The following is a 16,487-nucleotide window of genomic DNA, read 5'->3' as shown; positions in this document are numbered from 1 at the left end:
ATAAAGGACCAATATCCTCTATAATGTAGATCAACACTATAAATTCTTAATAAATATTAAACAAATACGATGATATTAATATAATAACAAAATGATTTTAATGTTTAACATTTTTCTTCTAAATTGAGAAAAGTCCAATATTGTTATGTAAAATATTATGCACTTGAACTAATTTCCTTAAATTTGAAGTTTACAAAATATGTGGCTTTGAACTAATTTTAATTGAATTCATTTAATATTTCCATTTGAGAAAAAAATCTAATCGCTGATTATTCATATGTAGTTTGGAGTATCATATTTATCTAATTTAGGTTTCGTTTGGGACAACTTTCGTACTGCTTCCTAAAATGACTTTCTAGTATAAAATTTTCTAATTCAAGAATTGTTTGTACTAGAAAGCCGTTTTAGAAAGCAAAAAAAAAGCTGCCCCAAACAAAGCCTTAGTCACTCGACTATACAAAATTAATCCCAAATAATCCCTCAAGTATAAATTGATGGAAATTGAGATATAAAATTGATCCAATTTTAGTTTCTCAACTATATATAGTTAATCCCAGTGGAATTATTTGGGATAACTTTTATATAGCCAACAGACTAAATTGGAGAAATGTGCTCTAGGATTATATTGGTCATATGTGGATAGTCGTAGGACTATTTTAGACATTTTCCTATTTTGATTTCTATCCTAAAACCAAACAGAGCTAAGAACTGTAATCGCCATCAACGAGGAGGTTAACAGGATAACCATAAAAAGAGAGTCATTGGTGATAACTATAACCAATTATACTTCAAACCAAACATATCGACTATCTGAATTTCTTCTTTAATGATTACTACACTCATGCGATAGCTATTAGAAGTTGAGTGGAGTACTTCCGTCCTTGTTTACAATAAAAAATGTTAAGAGGAGCTAACGATGAATTTTATGCCATATACTCATATGGGTGATTGTAGATAGATTGATAAAGTCAGCTTAGTTTTTGCCCATTTAGTTGACTGATTTGATGACAAAGTTAGCCTTATTGTATGTGAATAATATAATAAGGTTGTTGGGTATCCCTCATGTGAGAATTTTAGATAGAGATGGCAAGTTAATGCCAAGCTCGTGGAGAGGCATTCAAGAAAGTGATTTGGGGACTAGAGTGAACTTAGTAACTCTGGTGATTTGGGGACTGGAGTGATTCAAGAAAGTGATTTGTGGAGAGGCATTCAAGATTACTTATTGAAATAAGTAGTATGGATGATGTATTCCATATCTATTTACTAAGAAAGCAAATTTTTTTATAAGAAAAACAAATTTTACATAGTAAGATAGTAATGCAGCTTGACTTGACCTACACAGAAGAAGTTGAGAGAATTATGTCTAATTATATCAAGGAATTGAGGAATAGGATAATATTATATATAAAAGCTAGTGAAAGTACAAATAAAAAAGAGAAGCCACCTTATAAAAAAAAAAAAAAACTATACATGAAGCAAAAGTTTTCTTTCCTATTTTGGATAATGTTGAGGATGATCACATTGTTATAAGCAAGGAAGATTATAATATCCAATAAAACACTACATTGATTATTGCATGTTTAACATCAAGCTGTGCTCAACATGAGTTCAAATAATCATAACATCAAGGAGGTTTTTTTTTTTGATGGAAAGTTTTCCCAACGCTTTTTTTACCAGCGAAAAACTTTTCGCCAGAAATCTTTTAAATCCGCCGGAGACTTAACAATTTTCTGCCAGAAAATTATCAGGTAATACGTGATTTTCCTGTAGTGGTAATAAAATTATTTTTTATATTTTATATGATAATAATTACTTCCTATGCTTATTATTCTCTTATTTACGATTATCTGGCGCATGAATAATTATAATTGTTGGTTTATTATAACTAATAAGAATATCCCAAATAAGTATTAGAAACCCACATGTAGTCTACAAATAAGGCTTCTTTTTTGCTCAATTAGCGTGCTTTTCTTAATAATAACAATAGTTCAAGATAATTTCTTCCTTCTGATGATAATTGTTACTTGCTACAATAAGAAAATCTCTAAACCACAGTGAAAGATATTTTATTCTATGGGTTCATAAAACTTTTCGTACTCGCAACAATCAGCATACTTCAATATACATAATTCAAAAGGAAAACTAAATAAGAAATTACATGTCGGTGACTAACATTGCCATCAACTCTTCCTTTCCCATTATATGCATTTAACTTTGCTTTGTCCTACACCAGCAAGACCTGAAGGAATAAAGGATGCCTTCCAAAAAGCAAAGGAAGGTTAGCCCAGCCATCTCTTTTCCAACGAAGAGATGCTCCACAATGAAAAGAAAATGAGAAATAAAGAACATTAAGTGGCCATTTGATATCATTTTCTATTTTTGTCGCTGACTAAATTTGTCCTACTTTTGATTCTTTTCTTTTTTAATGCTTTCAAAAACCCAAATAATATTCTGATTTTTAGAAATATTTTAGGAGTATGTTCTGTGAAATATTTCATAGATAAAATTGATCATTTTTATTTTTATGAGTCCTGATCTCGTAGTTAAATGGTGTCTATCTCCTACAATTATGAACTTGGTAAATATAGAAAAATCTAAACAATCGTAGATCTACGAGGAATTATCTCTAAATCACATAAAACTTTTATGTTTCATGAAATCTTCTTGTAAGTTTATTAATATATTTTTTTTTATTTTTCTCAACATTCTATGTTTTATGGAGCAGAATGTTGGTCATTAAAAGAGAAGCATAATATTAAGTTAAGTGTTGCTGAGATGAGGATGCTTAGGTGGATGAGTGGATTTACTCTTAGAGATAGGATATGAAACAAGCATATCCATGAAAAGGTTGGAGTAGTTCTAGTGAAAGATAAGATTAGAGATCTAGAGTCGCCTTAGATGGTTTGGTCATATAAAATGGCGGCCTTTTGATGACCCTGTTAGGAGAGTATATGCATTAGATTTGGCCTATGTTAAAAAACATAGAGGTAAACCTAAAAAGACTTGATTATAAATATTAGAAATAATTTTTCTTTATTATATTTAAACGAAAATTTTTTAACATGATACAATGGAGAAAAATGATTCATCAAGTCAACCCCATGTAGTGCGATAAAGGCTCGATGTTGTTGTTGTTGTCTCAACATTCAAGTGTTAAAAAAAAAAAAAAGTGTTTCTATGTTTCCCTAACTCTGTATCGTCAAAGTTGCTAAGGAAGTTTATAATGAAAATCAGTTTGTGAGTGTGGAATATGGCATTGACAATATTATTATGATATGATGGCAATATTGTCATCAAATCTATCATCGAATATGAATGAGCTAAATGGTGAGAAATTGTTTGTTCATATGCCATTATAGCTAACTTCAACATTATTTTACATGTTGCTGATAAGAAAGTGCACCTAATTTTTGTTCTATTTCATAACGAGTTGTTCTTTCGGCTTTCAAAGTAATATTATTTTGGATAACATATGTGACCTTCGGCACAAGATGATTTTCTATATAGAAAGTACAAATCATTACAAACTTCTCAGGATAATATAACAAATTGTACTGGTCTAGTATTCCATTCACTTTCCTTTTTGACAAAAGCAAATTCTTCTTTTTTCAAGGGATAGGTGAGAATTTTGTACGTGCGATCAAGGTTGCTTGCTTTGGTTATATGGAGAATCTCTAGCTCGTTTTGTTCTCTTCTTAGTTCTTATATAAAGGAGCTCATTCATGAGCAATAATTAAAGAAACACGAGTCGATCTATATATATTAGCATAGAAGAGAAAAGTTAAGGCAATAGGAACCAAGCAGCAGCCATGACTTCGGGGGAAATTCATGGCCCTCATTGGACTGGTGAACACAATGTAAGATAGCTCTCTATACTCTCTATTTTATATTCTTAGGGTTACTATATAAATCTTTTAAGACAAAAAAATAATAATAATGTATATACATATCCTGGCCAAAAAAAAAATGGTCTGTATGGATCTCAAAGTTCTTAGATTTGCTTTGACTAATATTAATTATCCACATATTGAATTAATGTTAAAATAAATCTAAAGATTTTGAGATGTATTCTGACTTCAATTTCAATTAGAATATCATGATTTTTAAAATAGATCTAAAGACTTTGAGATCTATTCTAACTACAATTAAAATTAGAGTATTCTGATATACTTATTTTCCTATCTTTATGCATTTGGGAATAGAGTTTCATCCAATATTTTCATTGAGTGTCTTTAATTGAAGAAGAAAATAATTTTAATTTTCTAGTGAATAAACTATGGAATAGCATGAAGCATGTTAGGATATTGGTCCAGATTTTAGGAAATTTTTCGTTGTACTTTCTTTAAGTTCTTATATAGCTTTGTATTGCCTTTGGTGTGCAGCTTGGGAGGAAGCATGGGCTTCTTGGAAGAGAAAGAGAGAAGGGGAGGGAAGAATGGGAGAGAGAGCAAAAACTGAACAGAAATCTTTATTGATTGGCTTAGCCCCTATTACAAACAATAGCACCTATTTATAGACTCCAAATGGCTACACAAAGCTGCACACTAAAGATAATACAAAGCTATATAAGAACCTAAAGAAAATACAAAAAAAAAACTAACTAAAATCTGGACCAATATCCTAACAAAGCAAAAGACAAGTTATTGATGATATTTAAAATATGTTATAGTTCCTCCTTAACATAAGGAAGACTAGATTCTTAATAGAGTTTCTATAGAATAGAACTTTTGATCATTCTTCGTTATACTACAACAAATGCAACTCCAATAGATAATACTGTATATCTGCTTAATGATAATTTTTTTCCACTATATATAAATGCAGTATGAATACTTCAAAAATGAGAACGGTGTTTATCACATATCAGCAAAAGCTTTGAGAATTGTATGGGGCAATGATCCCCGTTTTTGGGAATGGATAAAGCTATCAAAAGACGAATCTTGGTATATTTCAATTCTGCATCAAATATATGTTGTTCAAATTAATTTCCAATCAATGATTTAGGCTTCGTTTGGGATGGCCTTCTTACCGCTTCTTAAAATACTTTTTAGTACAAAAGTTAAAATTTTTGTACTCGAAAACTTCTTTAAGAAGCAGTAAAAAAGTCGTTTCATATGAATCCTTAGTAAATCTAACTAACAAAAAAATTATTCTTGGAGTGGATTTAAGTCAAACTTTTCGATCATCACAGCTTTGAAATAGGAGCAGAGCTCATTCAAGTGAACTGGATGGAGGTAACTGGATCTTTAAACTTGGAGAAATTTCAGCTCGATCCACTGAAGACTTATGAAATATTTTACGTTATAAAGTTCAATGCTGATGCATTTGGTTGGCGTTCTTCTCCAATCACATTTGAAGTATCAACCCCAGAAGGGAAGAAGAGCAGAAATGAAAGATATTTGGAGTATTATACAAAGGAGAACAAAAACTGGAATGAGATATACGGAGGTGAGTTCAGCTTAGCTTCTTCAAATTTGATGGGGAAGATTGAGTTTGGGATGAAGGAGGTGAAGACTGAGTGGTGGAAAGGTGGCATAGTTCTTGAAGGAGTCAAGATAAGGCCCAAGTTGTTGATTGCTAATCATAATTAGTTTATACATTTCTTTAATATTTATTAGCAATTATTATTATTATTATTATTATTATTATTATATTTATTAGCAATTATAATGCATTTAATGTGGATCATTTCATGTAACCTCTTTCACTACTTTGTGCTGATGTATTGGTGTGTGACCAAGGCCTGGCTAACTAAGTTGATGGGGACATCAGTTGGAAAGTCTACCGTCGACGTGGCCGTAGATCTACGGCAACGATCTGCCCGATGTATTTCTGATTTTAGTATGGTCATTTTATTTTGATGTATTTTATTTCTGCATTTTCCCTTCTTACCCTTGTTTGAGGGATTGAGTCTTGTAGCCCCTCGAAGGTATTTTAGTCTTTTATTTTATGTCATTGTATTAGGCTATTTATAGCCTTCATCTTGTACTTTTGATGGTTAATGAATGATATTACAAATTTTTCCTGCATTGGTCTTCTTGAAGCTTTCTTTTTGTGAGAGCTTGAGAGAGAGGTTGAGAGCTAGGTGGAGCCTAGGAGAGGCCACCCGTCGTACCCAACAGTCACCGCCGGTGGCTCTTGGTTTTCCCTTCTACCTTCCTCCCTTATCCTCCATTTCCACCGCCGGCCCCTCCCACCACCGCCTACCATCCTATAACCCCTACCACCAAAATTCACTTCAACCTACCCACCAATCCAAGCCATCTTCTCCATTAAATTTGTTTTCTACCCACATCCCAATCCATGCTCACCGCCGGTCACCATGGTTGCCTCCATGGATGAGGAATTGATGTCACCTTGATGCTCGCCTAAAGAGTTCAAGTTATTTGGGAAATTATTTTCTTCATTTGAAATTCAAAATTTGAATTTCAAAAGTTTCCTAAATTGGAGAGCTATTTTAGGAAAGTATTAAACCTCTTTCATGACATAATTCAAATTTGATTTGGGTCGAGTTTTTCTTTTCCTAGATTAAAGGAGCCAAATAGGAAAGAGTTTTGTTTTCTCCACATAACCCACTCCCTTTCCCTCTCAACATGCCGCCGGCCACCCACATGGCTCCCCCTCCTTTAATGCTCCATTAAAGCTCTTAATTCCATGGTTTTAAATTTTCAAATCTCAGATTTTTCCCTCCACTTTCACTTAAAATCTGAGAATAATTTTTGTTATGGAAATATAATGTTATTTCTTCATCCCATCTAGCCATTGCCTAACCCTAGCCTCCACCTTCCCCACCGCCACCTTCCTCCCTCTCTTTCTTTCAGCATTCTCTCTATACCCGATGGTGATTCATGGTCTACTCAAAGTATGATTCCGATCTCACAACCAACGGCCAAGGCATCATGAATCTTCTCCACTTTATGTCGTCGGTTTGATCTCAACCCTTGGCGAATCCCTAGAGATTTCTTCTTCCCGTAGTGCTTGTCGAAGAGGATCAAAGATTGGTACGTGGTTTTGCACAATGTCCCTCCGGGAAGGTAATCTTCCTCCTTGATTCACGTACTTTCAAATTCGACTTACTTTATTGAGATTTGTTCAAGCGAGAGATTGTGTCCACCAATCGCCATCCAGTAGTAATAGTAGGTTTGTTACTTCTTTGCTATTGTTGACCCCAATACTAGTGTCGGGATCGAGTCGACCGCGCAAGGTGAATTTCGAAAGCAAAATAGCACGAAATCGGGTATAATTCACCCGACGTGTGTTGACCCAAAACCTAAAATTGCCGAAACGACCTCCGTTCGCCAAACGGACAGCGCCAATGCATCCGGAGAAACGGAAACAGCTTAGATTGACACCCATATTGGTGGGGGTCGACGGTCGGCGAAAATTTTAATTTTTGGGCGCGCGAATCGAGACGATGGATGACGTGGAGCGAGGAGTTGGCGATGCGATGACCAAAACTTGATTGCAAGAATTAAAAAATATTACTTTTTTATTTTTGTGCTAATTAAAATTAAAAATTTTAAAAAGAGGGAGATAAGATGGAGCTTATTAAATAAGAAAATGAATTTTTGCTTTTAAATAAAAAATACATGAAAAATACCTAAACTTACCCCCCACTTAACACTTCATAACCCTCCCTCACTTCTCTAACCCGCCAAATCCACCGATTGCCCCCTCTCCATCACGACATCTTCACGCCAAGGAACGCCGCCGACCTCCCTCCGGCAAAGTTATTGAGGTTAGGTGACTTGAATTCATCTCTCCGTTCGGTCGCGCAAATAGAAATGTGCCATCTGTAGAGCGCATTTTTTTTTAATTTAATAATTAACGCTTTATGTCTTGTTCAGAGTTAGCGACCCGACCCAGGATAACGCTATTCATTTTGAAGAATTCCGGAAAAGAAAGAATGGAAACGCCGCATATTTTATTTATCAAGCGACATTCTTCACCTGATTTCTGAATATGAATCCCCTACCACTTTGGGAAATTATTACATTCTTTGAGAAATTAAAAGCAAGTAACCTGAATGTAAAAAAACTTGTCGAGCCCTGCTGACCAATCGAATAGTACATACAGTACTCCTCGGGAATTCGTGCCATATCCAACTGTTTAAAAACCCCAAACAATTTGAGAACACAGCAATCCCATGTTTTCATACTTCCTTACAACTCGATTGAATTTACCTGCTCTGTTGCATCAAGTGGAACAATCCCAAGAGATGGTTTTGATTCTTTTTTCCTATGTAGTTGACAAATACAATTTGAAGAATCAGTCGAGCACAAACACTCATAGATATACTCATATTCTCCATAATATTCTAGCCTTTATTAAATTTCCTTCCTTCAAAAAACTTGAATATATTCTTCGTTGAGGTAAAATCTAGCCAGGCTTGTTTTTAATAATGAGCTGTTCTTATTTACTTGGAACAATTTTCAGATTGACTGCCATTTGTACATCCTCATCCTGCTCATTCGCCGCAATTTCATTAGAAACCTTTTTTTCAAGCCAAGAAAAACAACTCAGTTAATGAACTTTGTTGGCTTTGACAATGCTATAGACACACATATTAGTTATCACTTACTACGCTGCGTTGATAAAATGCCCACTGCCAAACAAAGGAATCTTGTTGGAAAGCAGTTGACCACTTTCTCCTTATCTTATTAAAGATTCCATGCCAACCCATTCTATGATTATGAAAGCATTTCCCTTCCATTGATCATTTCACCCGCTTCCCTCAAACACTTCCTCAGAATACACACCACCTCACTACACTTTATGAAGAGTTCCTCTAACTTATTATTGCTATTGTTAGATGGAAATTTTTTGATGGAACCTTTTTAAACATATGTGCCCTATTGGCACTAATCTATGACGAGTGTGATGGTAATGCAACTTCTATGGCCCTGGCCATAGCTTTGGTCCTGATCAGTGATATATTGTTGTTGGATATTTATTACCCATTATTCCGTCACAAATACCTTTAAAACAACCATTGTAAAAAACTGTTCAATTGTTCATTTCTTTCTGACAAAAAAAAGCAAGCACCAAAAAAAATATCTCTTGCCAATGTATTGTAACACCAAACAAATGGCGCACAAACAAAATTATTACTTGTTCAAGCCCTGTAACTAAGTATTCAAAAATCAACACATCTCCAAAACATTCATAATCTATCCCTGCTTTCTGCCATCAACCAGAAAAAAATTAACAATCTATCCTGATCATCATATTGAACGCATCCCTGCGAACCATGTGGTCTCTCAACTTGCGATTCTTTAAATAATTGAATCAAAGAATTAGTGTCTACCATTTCAAATCCACTTGACACATGCTCCTTCTGAATCAAATTATTAGGCATCCCTCTTAGAGAATCTCGACCCCCAAATTTTTTCTTTTTCAACATTTCCCCAAACCCCCCAAACTTTTCTCTGCAAGCGGTACGTGGCCTCATGCATTCAACGGTTTCTAATTCCCTGATTTATCATCGATTTTTTAGGCGGAAGCTTTTTCCTTCAATAACATTCTACACTGATCTTCAAAGGTGATCTTGGTCCGGCTGGAGCTTAGCCTAATTCATGGTTGTGGGATTTCATAAATCTTTTGATATGCCAGTAACCATTCTTCATCAGTGACAACCTCCCATGGGGGACAACCAGTTCTTTGACACTGTCTAGTGAATCTCTTTTCTCTTTTTCCTGGATTATGATATCACACCTTCTTGAAACCAGCTTCTTGAACAAAACAAAGTCCTTCGATTTATCTTCTAGAATTTGGCCAAAAACTGTGATGATCCTTTCGCGACACTAAAGCCCATTTATCGTTGAGCATAAGTGCAAAAAACCATTTCATATGCTTTCTCATTCTCATTCTTGTATACCCCAGTCTGAAAGCGCAAGTTAAAGCGCAAGTAAAGGGGCAAGTAAAGCGCAACATATAGCGCAAACTAGATATCATACGCAAGTTCAGTTTTTTTTATTTATCATCTTTCATCCTAAAAACAATAATGAAAGGCTACAGATAAGCAACAACAACATTAGATTTTTTTTTTACTTTTTTGACAAAAGAAATTTTATTCGCTAAAAATCGCAAAATCAAAAATCCTAAGACTAATGAGCTGAAACCTACGTCTTCTTTCTGCGGCGATGATATTAAAACTGACTTGTTTACAACTTTCTAACTCGTTTTCCAAGAAAACTTATCGATATGTTGAAACCAGAGGAGATTTCCGGCTAAGGTTAGGTTCCGATTCCGATTCATGCACACAGGCCCTTCCGATTTCATGCATCCCTTTCCGATTCATGCACTCCCCTCTTCCACCCTCCATCTTCGCTGAGCAGTTCCATTTTCTTCTCTTGCAATTTTCTGGCTCATTTTTTTCTTCTACCAGCAGTAGATATTTACGGTTTTCGCGGGTATCAAAATGAAAAATTGACATAGGCGCAAATGCTTAAAAGTTCAAATGAAATAGCGTTATCGAGTCGGGTCGCTAACTCTGACAGACATAAAGGCGTTAATATTAAATTAAAAAACGCCTAACAGATGGGCGACATTTCTATTGGCGACCGAACGGAGAGAATGCTTCGGTCACCTGACCCAATAATTTTGCCCTCCTTCCTTCAAGGCTTCTCCAGGAATTTCTCCTCCTCTTCCTCTCTTTCTTCTTCTTCTTCTTCTTCTTTCTTTCCTCTTTTCTTCTTCCTTCCCCATTCATTCTTCTCCATCTTCTTCTTCTTCTTCCTCTCTTCTTCTTTCCTTCTCTCACCATTTTCTTTTTTCTTTCTTCATCCACCAAGTTTCCCACCATTTTTCTTCTACTTTTCTTCCTCCTACTCCCTTCGTCTCCTCTCCTTCATCTTCTTCTTCCTCTCCAACCTCTCTTTCCTTAAAACCTACAAAAAACCCTAAACCCATAATCTTTCTTTTTTTCCTCACTTCCACTCACCAAACCACCTAAATCCCTTCAACAAAAAAAACACTTCCACACCATATTCCAACAAAAAAAAAATTTTCATCACATCACTTTCTCTCTCCTAAACCTAGAGAGAAAAATTTTCTCTCTCAGAATGAGAGTGAAATCCTCTCATTGGAATGGCTCCATCTCCACTCCCAGAGCATCTTCCCTCTCCCACCATACCTCCAAATGTCCTTCCCTTTAGGTGAGAGAAAAAAATTACGACACTCTTCTCTTTTCTCTTCTCCAAAATTTGTGAGAAGAAGAGGGACGTCTCTCTCTCTAAATCATCCTCTCACTTCCTTGCACCTCCTAAACCCTATCTACGCAAATTCCCTTTCAAATGTCATCTTTCCCCTCTCTTTCTCTCTCTTAGAAGAGAGTTCCTTCTCTCTCTTTCTCTTCTCCAAAACATAGAGAAAAGAGAGATTTTCTCTCTCAAACCCTCACTCCCCCAATTCCTACACAACATAACCCCCTCGTCTTACCAAAACATCTTTTCTTTCCCTTCTCCTTTCCCTTCTTCTTTCTCTCTTCTAGAAAGAGGAGCTCCTTCTTTTTCTTTCTCTCTAGCTTCTTTTTTCAAATAAAAATATGATTAATTAATTGCACAAGTTAAAATTTTGTTTTAATTACGCATCGTAGGTTCCTACGTCCCGTCATTCCGCCAGTACGTCGCCTTCGATATGCTGAAACCCAAGGTAAAAAAAATTAGTAATTACATTTCTTATGCATTTGAAAAAAGTTACTCGTGACTGCTTTTTTAGCGGCGAGAAAAAAAAAACTTATAGTACCCGTACGCACTGAGCGAGCGGGGAAATTTGCTTATGCTATGAAACATGAAGTACCCTGACTGCTTTTCTACAGGCGGGGAAATTTGTTATTTGTAGCAAATTATTTAATTAAGTACCCGTCAATGGCCCCCATACTGAAAACAAATTAAAAAAATAAAAATAAAAGAAATATTAAATCAATGTGAAATGCAACATACAGTTAACGGTCTTCCGAAGGGAATTAGTTGTTCGCTTAATTAGGTTAGGGGAATCAAGCCCTCTTCCTCCTAGCACCTGATCGTTACACCCCCTAAGTCCCTCACCAAAATATTCTTACAGAAATAGGAGGGGAAGAAATGAGTTGAAATCTCATCCTATTTATAACATTGAATTTTGAATCATTTCGCGGGCATCCACCAGCCCTAGGGATCCTCGCTAAATGACAAAGAAGGTACACCTGCGGGCCCCATCCACTTTAGGATATGCATAAGGATGTCATTTCGAGGCTCTGGCCATCGGATTCCTACAGATTCACTAGGTTAGTAGGTGAAATACGTGCGTAAATTACGAGTTTAAATACAAGTGAATACGGCGGGTAATTTTATCTTAAAAGAAAGGGGCCGGGTAAAAGTTAAAAAGTAAAAAGTAAAAAGAAAAATTACTCCTTACAAAATACTTTTAGTGCTCATTGTAAAACGTAAGGAATTCTCGCACATCCCCAAGTAATTTTTTTTGATGAACCCCTTGTATAAATTGTGTCCATGGTATTGCAAGTCATGTAACCGCTCTAAGTGTTTTGCGAACCAGCTGTTAAAGTTAGGCAAGCTCGTACAGCTCGTGATCATATTGTCTTCAAAAAAACAAAATAACGCCACTTTTATGTGTCTACGGGTTTGTACGACCCTTAATATTAAAGTAGGCAACATCACCACTAAAAAAGTTTGTCCCCTACGACCCAAGCAGAGGATTAGTTAGTGCCATACGATCCACCTACAGAAAAGCAAATTAGTGCAACGACAGGTCTACCTGCTACGAAAACAGCGAACAAGTCAATTCAGGAGCTGCTACAACATGCCACCGGCATACTATCCATTAACATATATTTCCCTTTAATAGCGCAGCGAGGAGCCTATAGACCAGACATATACACACTATAGCCAACCATCTCTATATCCTTATCATCTACGCACCCCATTAGATTACATCTATAGTTTTGTAACACTTAGGCTACATAAAAGAGGGGTATACAATCAACCCCATATGGGCCCCAACGAGCGTGTTAATTGGATACACCAAAAACGTGACGCCTATAGATGATAATTGGAGTGATTATTCATTTGCTTTTCGGGTGCTCCCATTCTCAGTCATAGCAATCGTAACGATATTCTCCTATACACCACATTACTGCAGTGATGAGAAACAATGAAAGACCTAAATGTCCACCATATGAATTGAGTGGAGTACTTTTGGAAGTTATGCCATCGTATATTCTAAGTTAAAGTATGAATGATCATTCGGTAAGATTTATGAACGAAAAACACGACTCAGTCATCATCAAAGGTGATCTGGGTGCTTGTGACATGGATATTGACAGATTGGGAGCATTTCCAAGGATCTTATGTGAATGACTAGTTGAGTTTTTTTGAGAGGATGGTAGTTCATACATTTGAGTAAAATTGATGTCACTTTAAAATTCTGTTAAGTCGGTAGAGACATGCATGTCTTTGTTGAGTTGCTCGAGCTTCTTTCTTATTAAAGTCTTATTATGGTCTTTACAATTTATTTATAACATCAAACTATATTGGGAATAACATTCAGCTAACTCGGTTCTCGTTCCACACAAATTGGGTTAGTTGATCTGAGTTTAGTGAGGATTCAGTAATAAATAAATATCTTCCTATCTCATAGCAGCAGGTATTTTTAATAAATATCCTGGTACCATATGCAATGCACTCGGGCTCTATGAGAAAACTTATCATACTTTTGTTGGTGAGCTAGATAGACAGAAATAAGTCTTGTGATGATACATTTTTTCTATGGAATTTCCATACATGTGCTGTTGCAACTTACCATGAAGCGTGAAATTAGACATGAGCTAGATGCTATTGGTATATTACTGTTTTTATTGATATGTTGTATCGTATGCTGTTATTTTCATATGTGTGCTAAAGCGAATACATATGCTCTATACGGTGTTCTGAGGAAACGAGTGTGCATGCTCCTGCTATGTTAAATTGTTTTTAAATTTTTTATTTTTAAAAACAATTACAATTTCTGTTTTTCTATGAAGACTAACCACATCTATTAAACAGATATTTATTTCTTCAGGACTTTAAATTATGTCATCTATGTAGAAATAGGTCAGTTTCTATCTAACTGTAAAATACTATCTTACATTTACATTCGAGTCTACTACTCTCACAAAAATGATTCTAATTGTGGTTTTTCCACATTAAGAGAATGAGCTAATTCTTCTTATGTATACTGCTTGGCGGAGTTGTAGAGCATACCTTCCTCTAAGAGATACTTGTACTGGGGCTCCCTTGGCCTGACAGATAATCCACTCTGACTCTATCTGACTAACTTAAATTACTCTCCTCGGTGTGCGTTCGATAATATCTTCCAACCCCGGACTCTTATATCTTGTCCCAAGACACATCCTCTTCAGTATAAGTTTTAGCGGATTGATATTAACCTATAGTTATGGTACACACTCTGTACACCATTGGCGCACGTGCTTATGGGTATAAAGAGGCTATCTCAGTTACGAACGAGAACAGTGACAGTCATAATTGTCTGGCTCTTAACAATTAGGTATTAGGCAAATGAATTGTGTGTTCAAGCATTGCAAGTGACTGTGAGGTATTTTTTTATGAATATTCACTTAATTAGTACCTTTTCATTCTCTCAATTGCGAGCCTATTTTTTTCTTTTTTTCCTATTTAATTCAAAAATTTAGGCTTGCAATATTTATACCAATAGGTGCAATGTTGCTCCTTTTTATTTCCTGATAACTGGTTCAACACCCAGAACTTTTTTCTCAAAAAAGAAAGAGTAGATGTTTCTAAAATTTTATTTTTGAATTCTCAGACTTTGGATATTCTCCTACAAAGACTTGTCACCATTTTCTAAATATCAAAACCTTTGCAATTTAATAGGTCAAAGTGCCGGTCCATATATCTACAACAAACCTATTTCATTATGTATTCTCAATATTTTCTTCAAAATTATGCAAGTTTCGTCATTATCTTCATCGCATGGTTGAAAAATTAGGAACAAGGGTATTGCCCCATCTTCCCATGCATTAAACCCAATTACTTGTGGATAGTGAGGTATTGATTTCATCCATCCCAGTTACTTTTTTCTTTCTATTTTAAGAATGGTAGGATTCACTTCTTGAAGTACTCTTCATACTTAACTAGCTTGCTGCTCAAAAAAATTTATGCTTCATTTGATATTGTCCAAGGCCGGCTTAGGTTTGGAAAATATTAGAATTCGAATGGCTGATTATTTTTGCCAATAATTAAGATTTATAATTATTTTTTTGGCTTAATTTACCAAATAGGGGAAACCAAAGTGATTTATTTCAGCATATAGATGTCTGCCCCCTTTTCTTAATCCATATAATTGGAGTGATATTATTTGCTTTGGGTGCCTTTTAAGCAAAATTTGACCTTACAAAAATGATGTGAAGGCAGTATAACCTTATGCACACAATGAATTATGTCTTTTTTTGAGTTATGCCTTCGTTTTTGTAAAGTAAAAAGTACAGCTTTCTTACTGTTTGTCCATAAAGTGGTTTAAGCAGTTGCTGCCAGATATTCTGCCTGCTTTTGTCTGAGGAAATTTCTTCTCCACTCCAATCAACAAACCCAATTGTTTTAAAACCGACCGGTATTTCAATATGATGATGTAAAAGCAATAAGACTTTTAAGAAGCTGAACTCAAACAAACAGACTGCTGCTTTTCCTGCCCGAACCTAAGAAGTTAAGCTAATTTATCTCAAGCATGTATGACTACCATCCTCAAAACCAGAATACAATAAGATCCTATGGCATGTCCCAATACTACACCCAAGTAAAAGCACGGGCCAAGCTCTGATGATGCCATTGAGGTTCATTAATTAGAAGATATCTTTACTTTACAAACGGAGGCATAACTAAAAAGACACTAATTCATTGGTTGGGCATAGAGTTATCTGCTCATATCATTTTTAAGGATCACATTTTGCTTTAAAGCACCCAAAGAAATAATATCACTCCAATGTATATGGATAAAAAAAAGGAGGCAGGCATCTAATATGCTTGAATAAAATCACTTTGTTTTCCCTTATTGGGTAAATTTTAAGCCAAAAATTAATATATTTTAATCATGGGCAACAAATAATCAGCATTCGAAACTTCTTAATAGTTTTCCACCTAAGCACCTTGACAATATCAAATCAAGTATAAATTTTTTGGAGCAGCAAGCTACTTAAGTATAAAGAGTACTCCCAAGAAGTTGAATTCCTACCATTCTTTAAAAAGAAAGAAAAAAAGTTAACGGATGGCATGAAATCACACCTCACTATCCAACAAAAGCAATTGGTTTTAATGCCAACATTGGGAGATGGCGAGCAAAATACACCTGTTCTAAATATTCAACCATGCGGCATGAAGATTATGACGTAACCTGCATATTTTGGTGATGAATAGATATACTTGAGAATACTATAATGAAAATTTAGGAATTGTTAAATAAAAAATATATGAAAGAAGCTCCAC

The 16,487-nt window shown here is 35.2% G+C and overlaps 1 protein-coding gene across 2 annotated transcripts; it reads left to right on the top strand.

The window, feature by feature from the left end:
- The first annotated feature begins 3,090 nt into the window (after positions 1 to 3,090).
- On the top strand, positions 3,091 to 6,029 carry LOC110106431 (protein PHLOEM PROTEIN 2-LIKE A2-like). Of its 2 annotated transcripts, none has more exons than XM_028698498.1 (3): positions 3,091 to 3,857; positions 4,383 to 4,943; positions 5,192 to 6,029. In XM_028698498.1, the coding sequence occupies exons 2-3, from the start codon at positions 4,819 to 4,821 to the stop codon at positions 5,589 to 5,591; spliced, it is 525 nt and encodes a 174-aa protein (XP_028554331.1). In that variant the 5' UTR covers positions 3,091 to 3,857; positions 4,383 to 4,818; the 3' UTR covers positions 5,592 to 6,029. The 2 variants fall into 2 exon arrangements, with proteins under 2 accessions (XP_028554331.1, XP_020691998.1); XM_020836339.2 differs by having other exon boundaries at positions 3,094 to 3,857; positions 4,825 to 4,943.
- The last annotated feature ends 10,458 nt before the right edge of the window (positions 6,030 to 16,487 follow it).

Source organism: Dendrobium catenatum, unplaced genomic scaffold, assembly GCF_001605985.2.
Source record: "Dendrobium catenatum unplaced genomic scaffold, ASM160598v2 fragScaff_scaffold_1093, whole genome shotgun sequence".
Taxonomy (NCBI): Eukaryota; Viridiplantae; Streptophyta; class Magnoliopsida; order Asparagales; family Orchidaceae; genus Dendrobium; species Dendrobium catenatum.
This window is presented reverse-complemented; position numbering and strand designations above follow the sequence as displayed.

Excerpts from the sequence above, each read along its gene's own strand:
- LOC110106431 (XM_020836339.2), top strand. The coding sequence starts at position 3,810 with ATGACTTCGGGGGAAATTCATGGCCCTCATTGGACTGGTGAACACAAT. Across the intron at positions 3,858-4,824 it reads ATTGGACTGGTGAACACAAT|TATGAATACTTCAAAAATGA; the intron begins GTAAGATAGCTC and ends ATATAAATGCAG. Across the intron at positions 4,944-5,191 it reads CTATCAAAAGACGAATCTTG|CTTTGAAATAGGAGCAGAGC; the intron begins GTATATTTCAAT and ends CGATCATCACAG.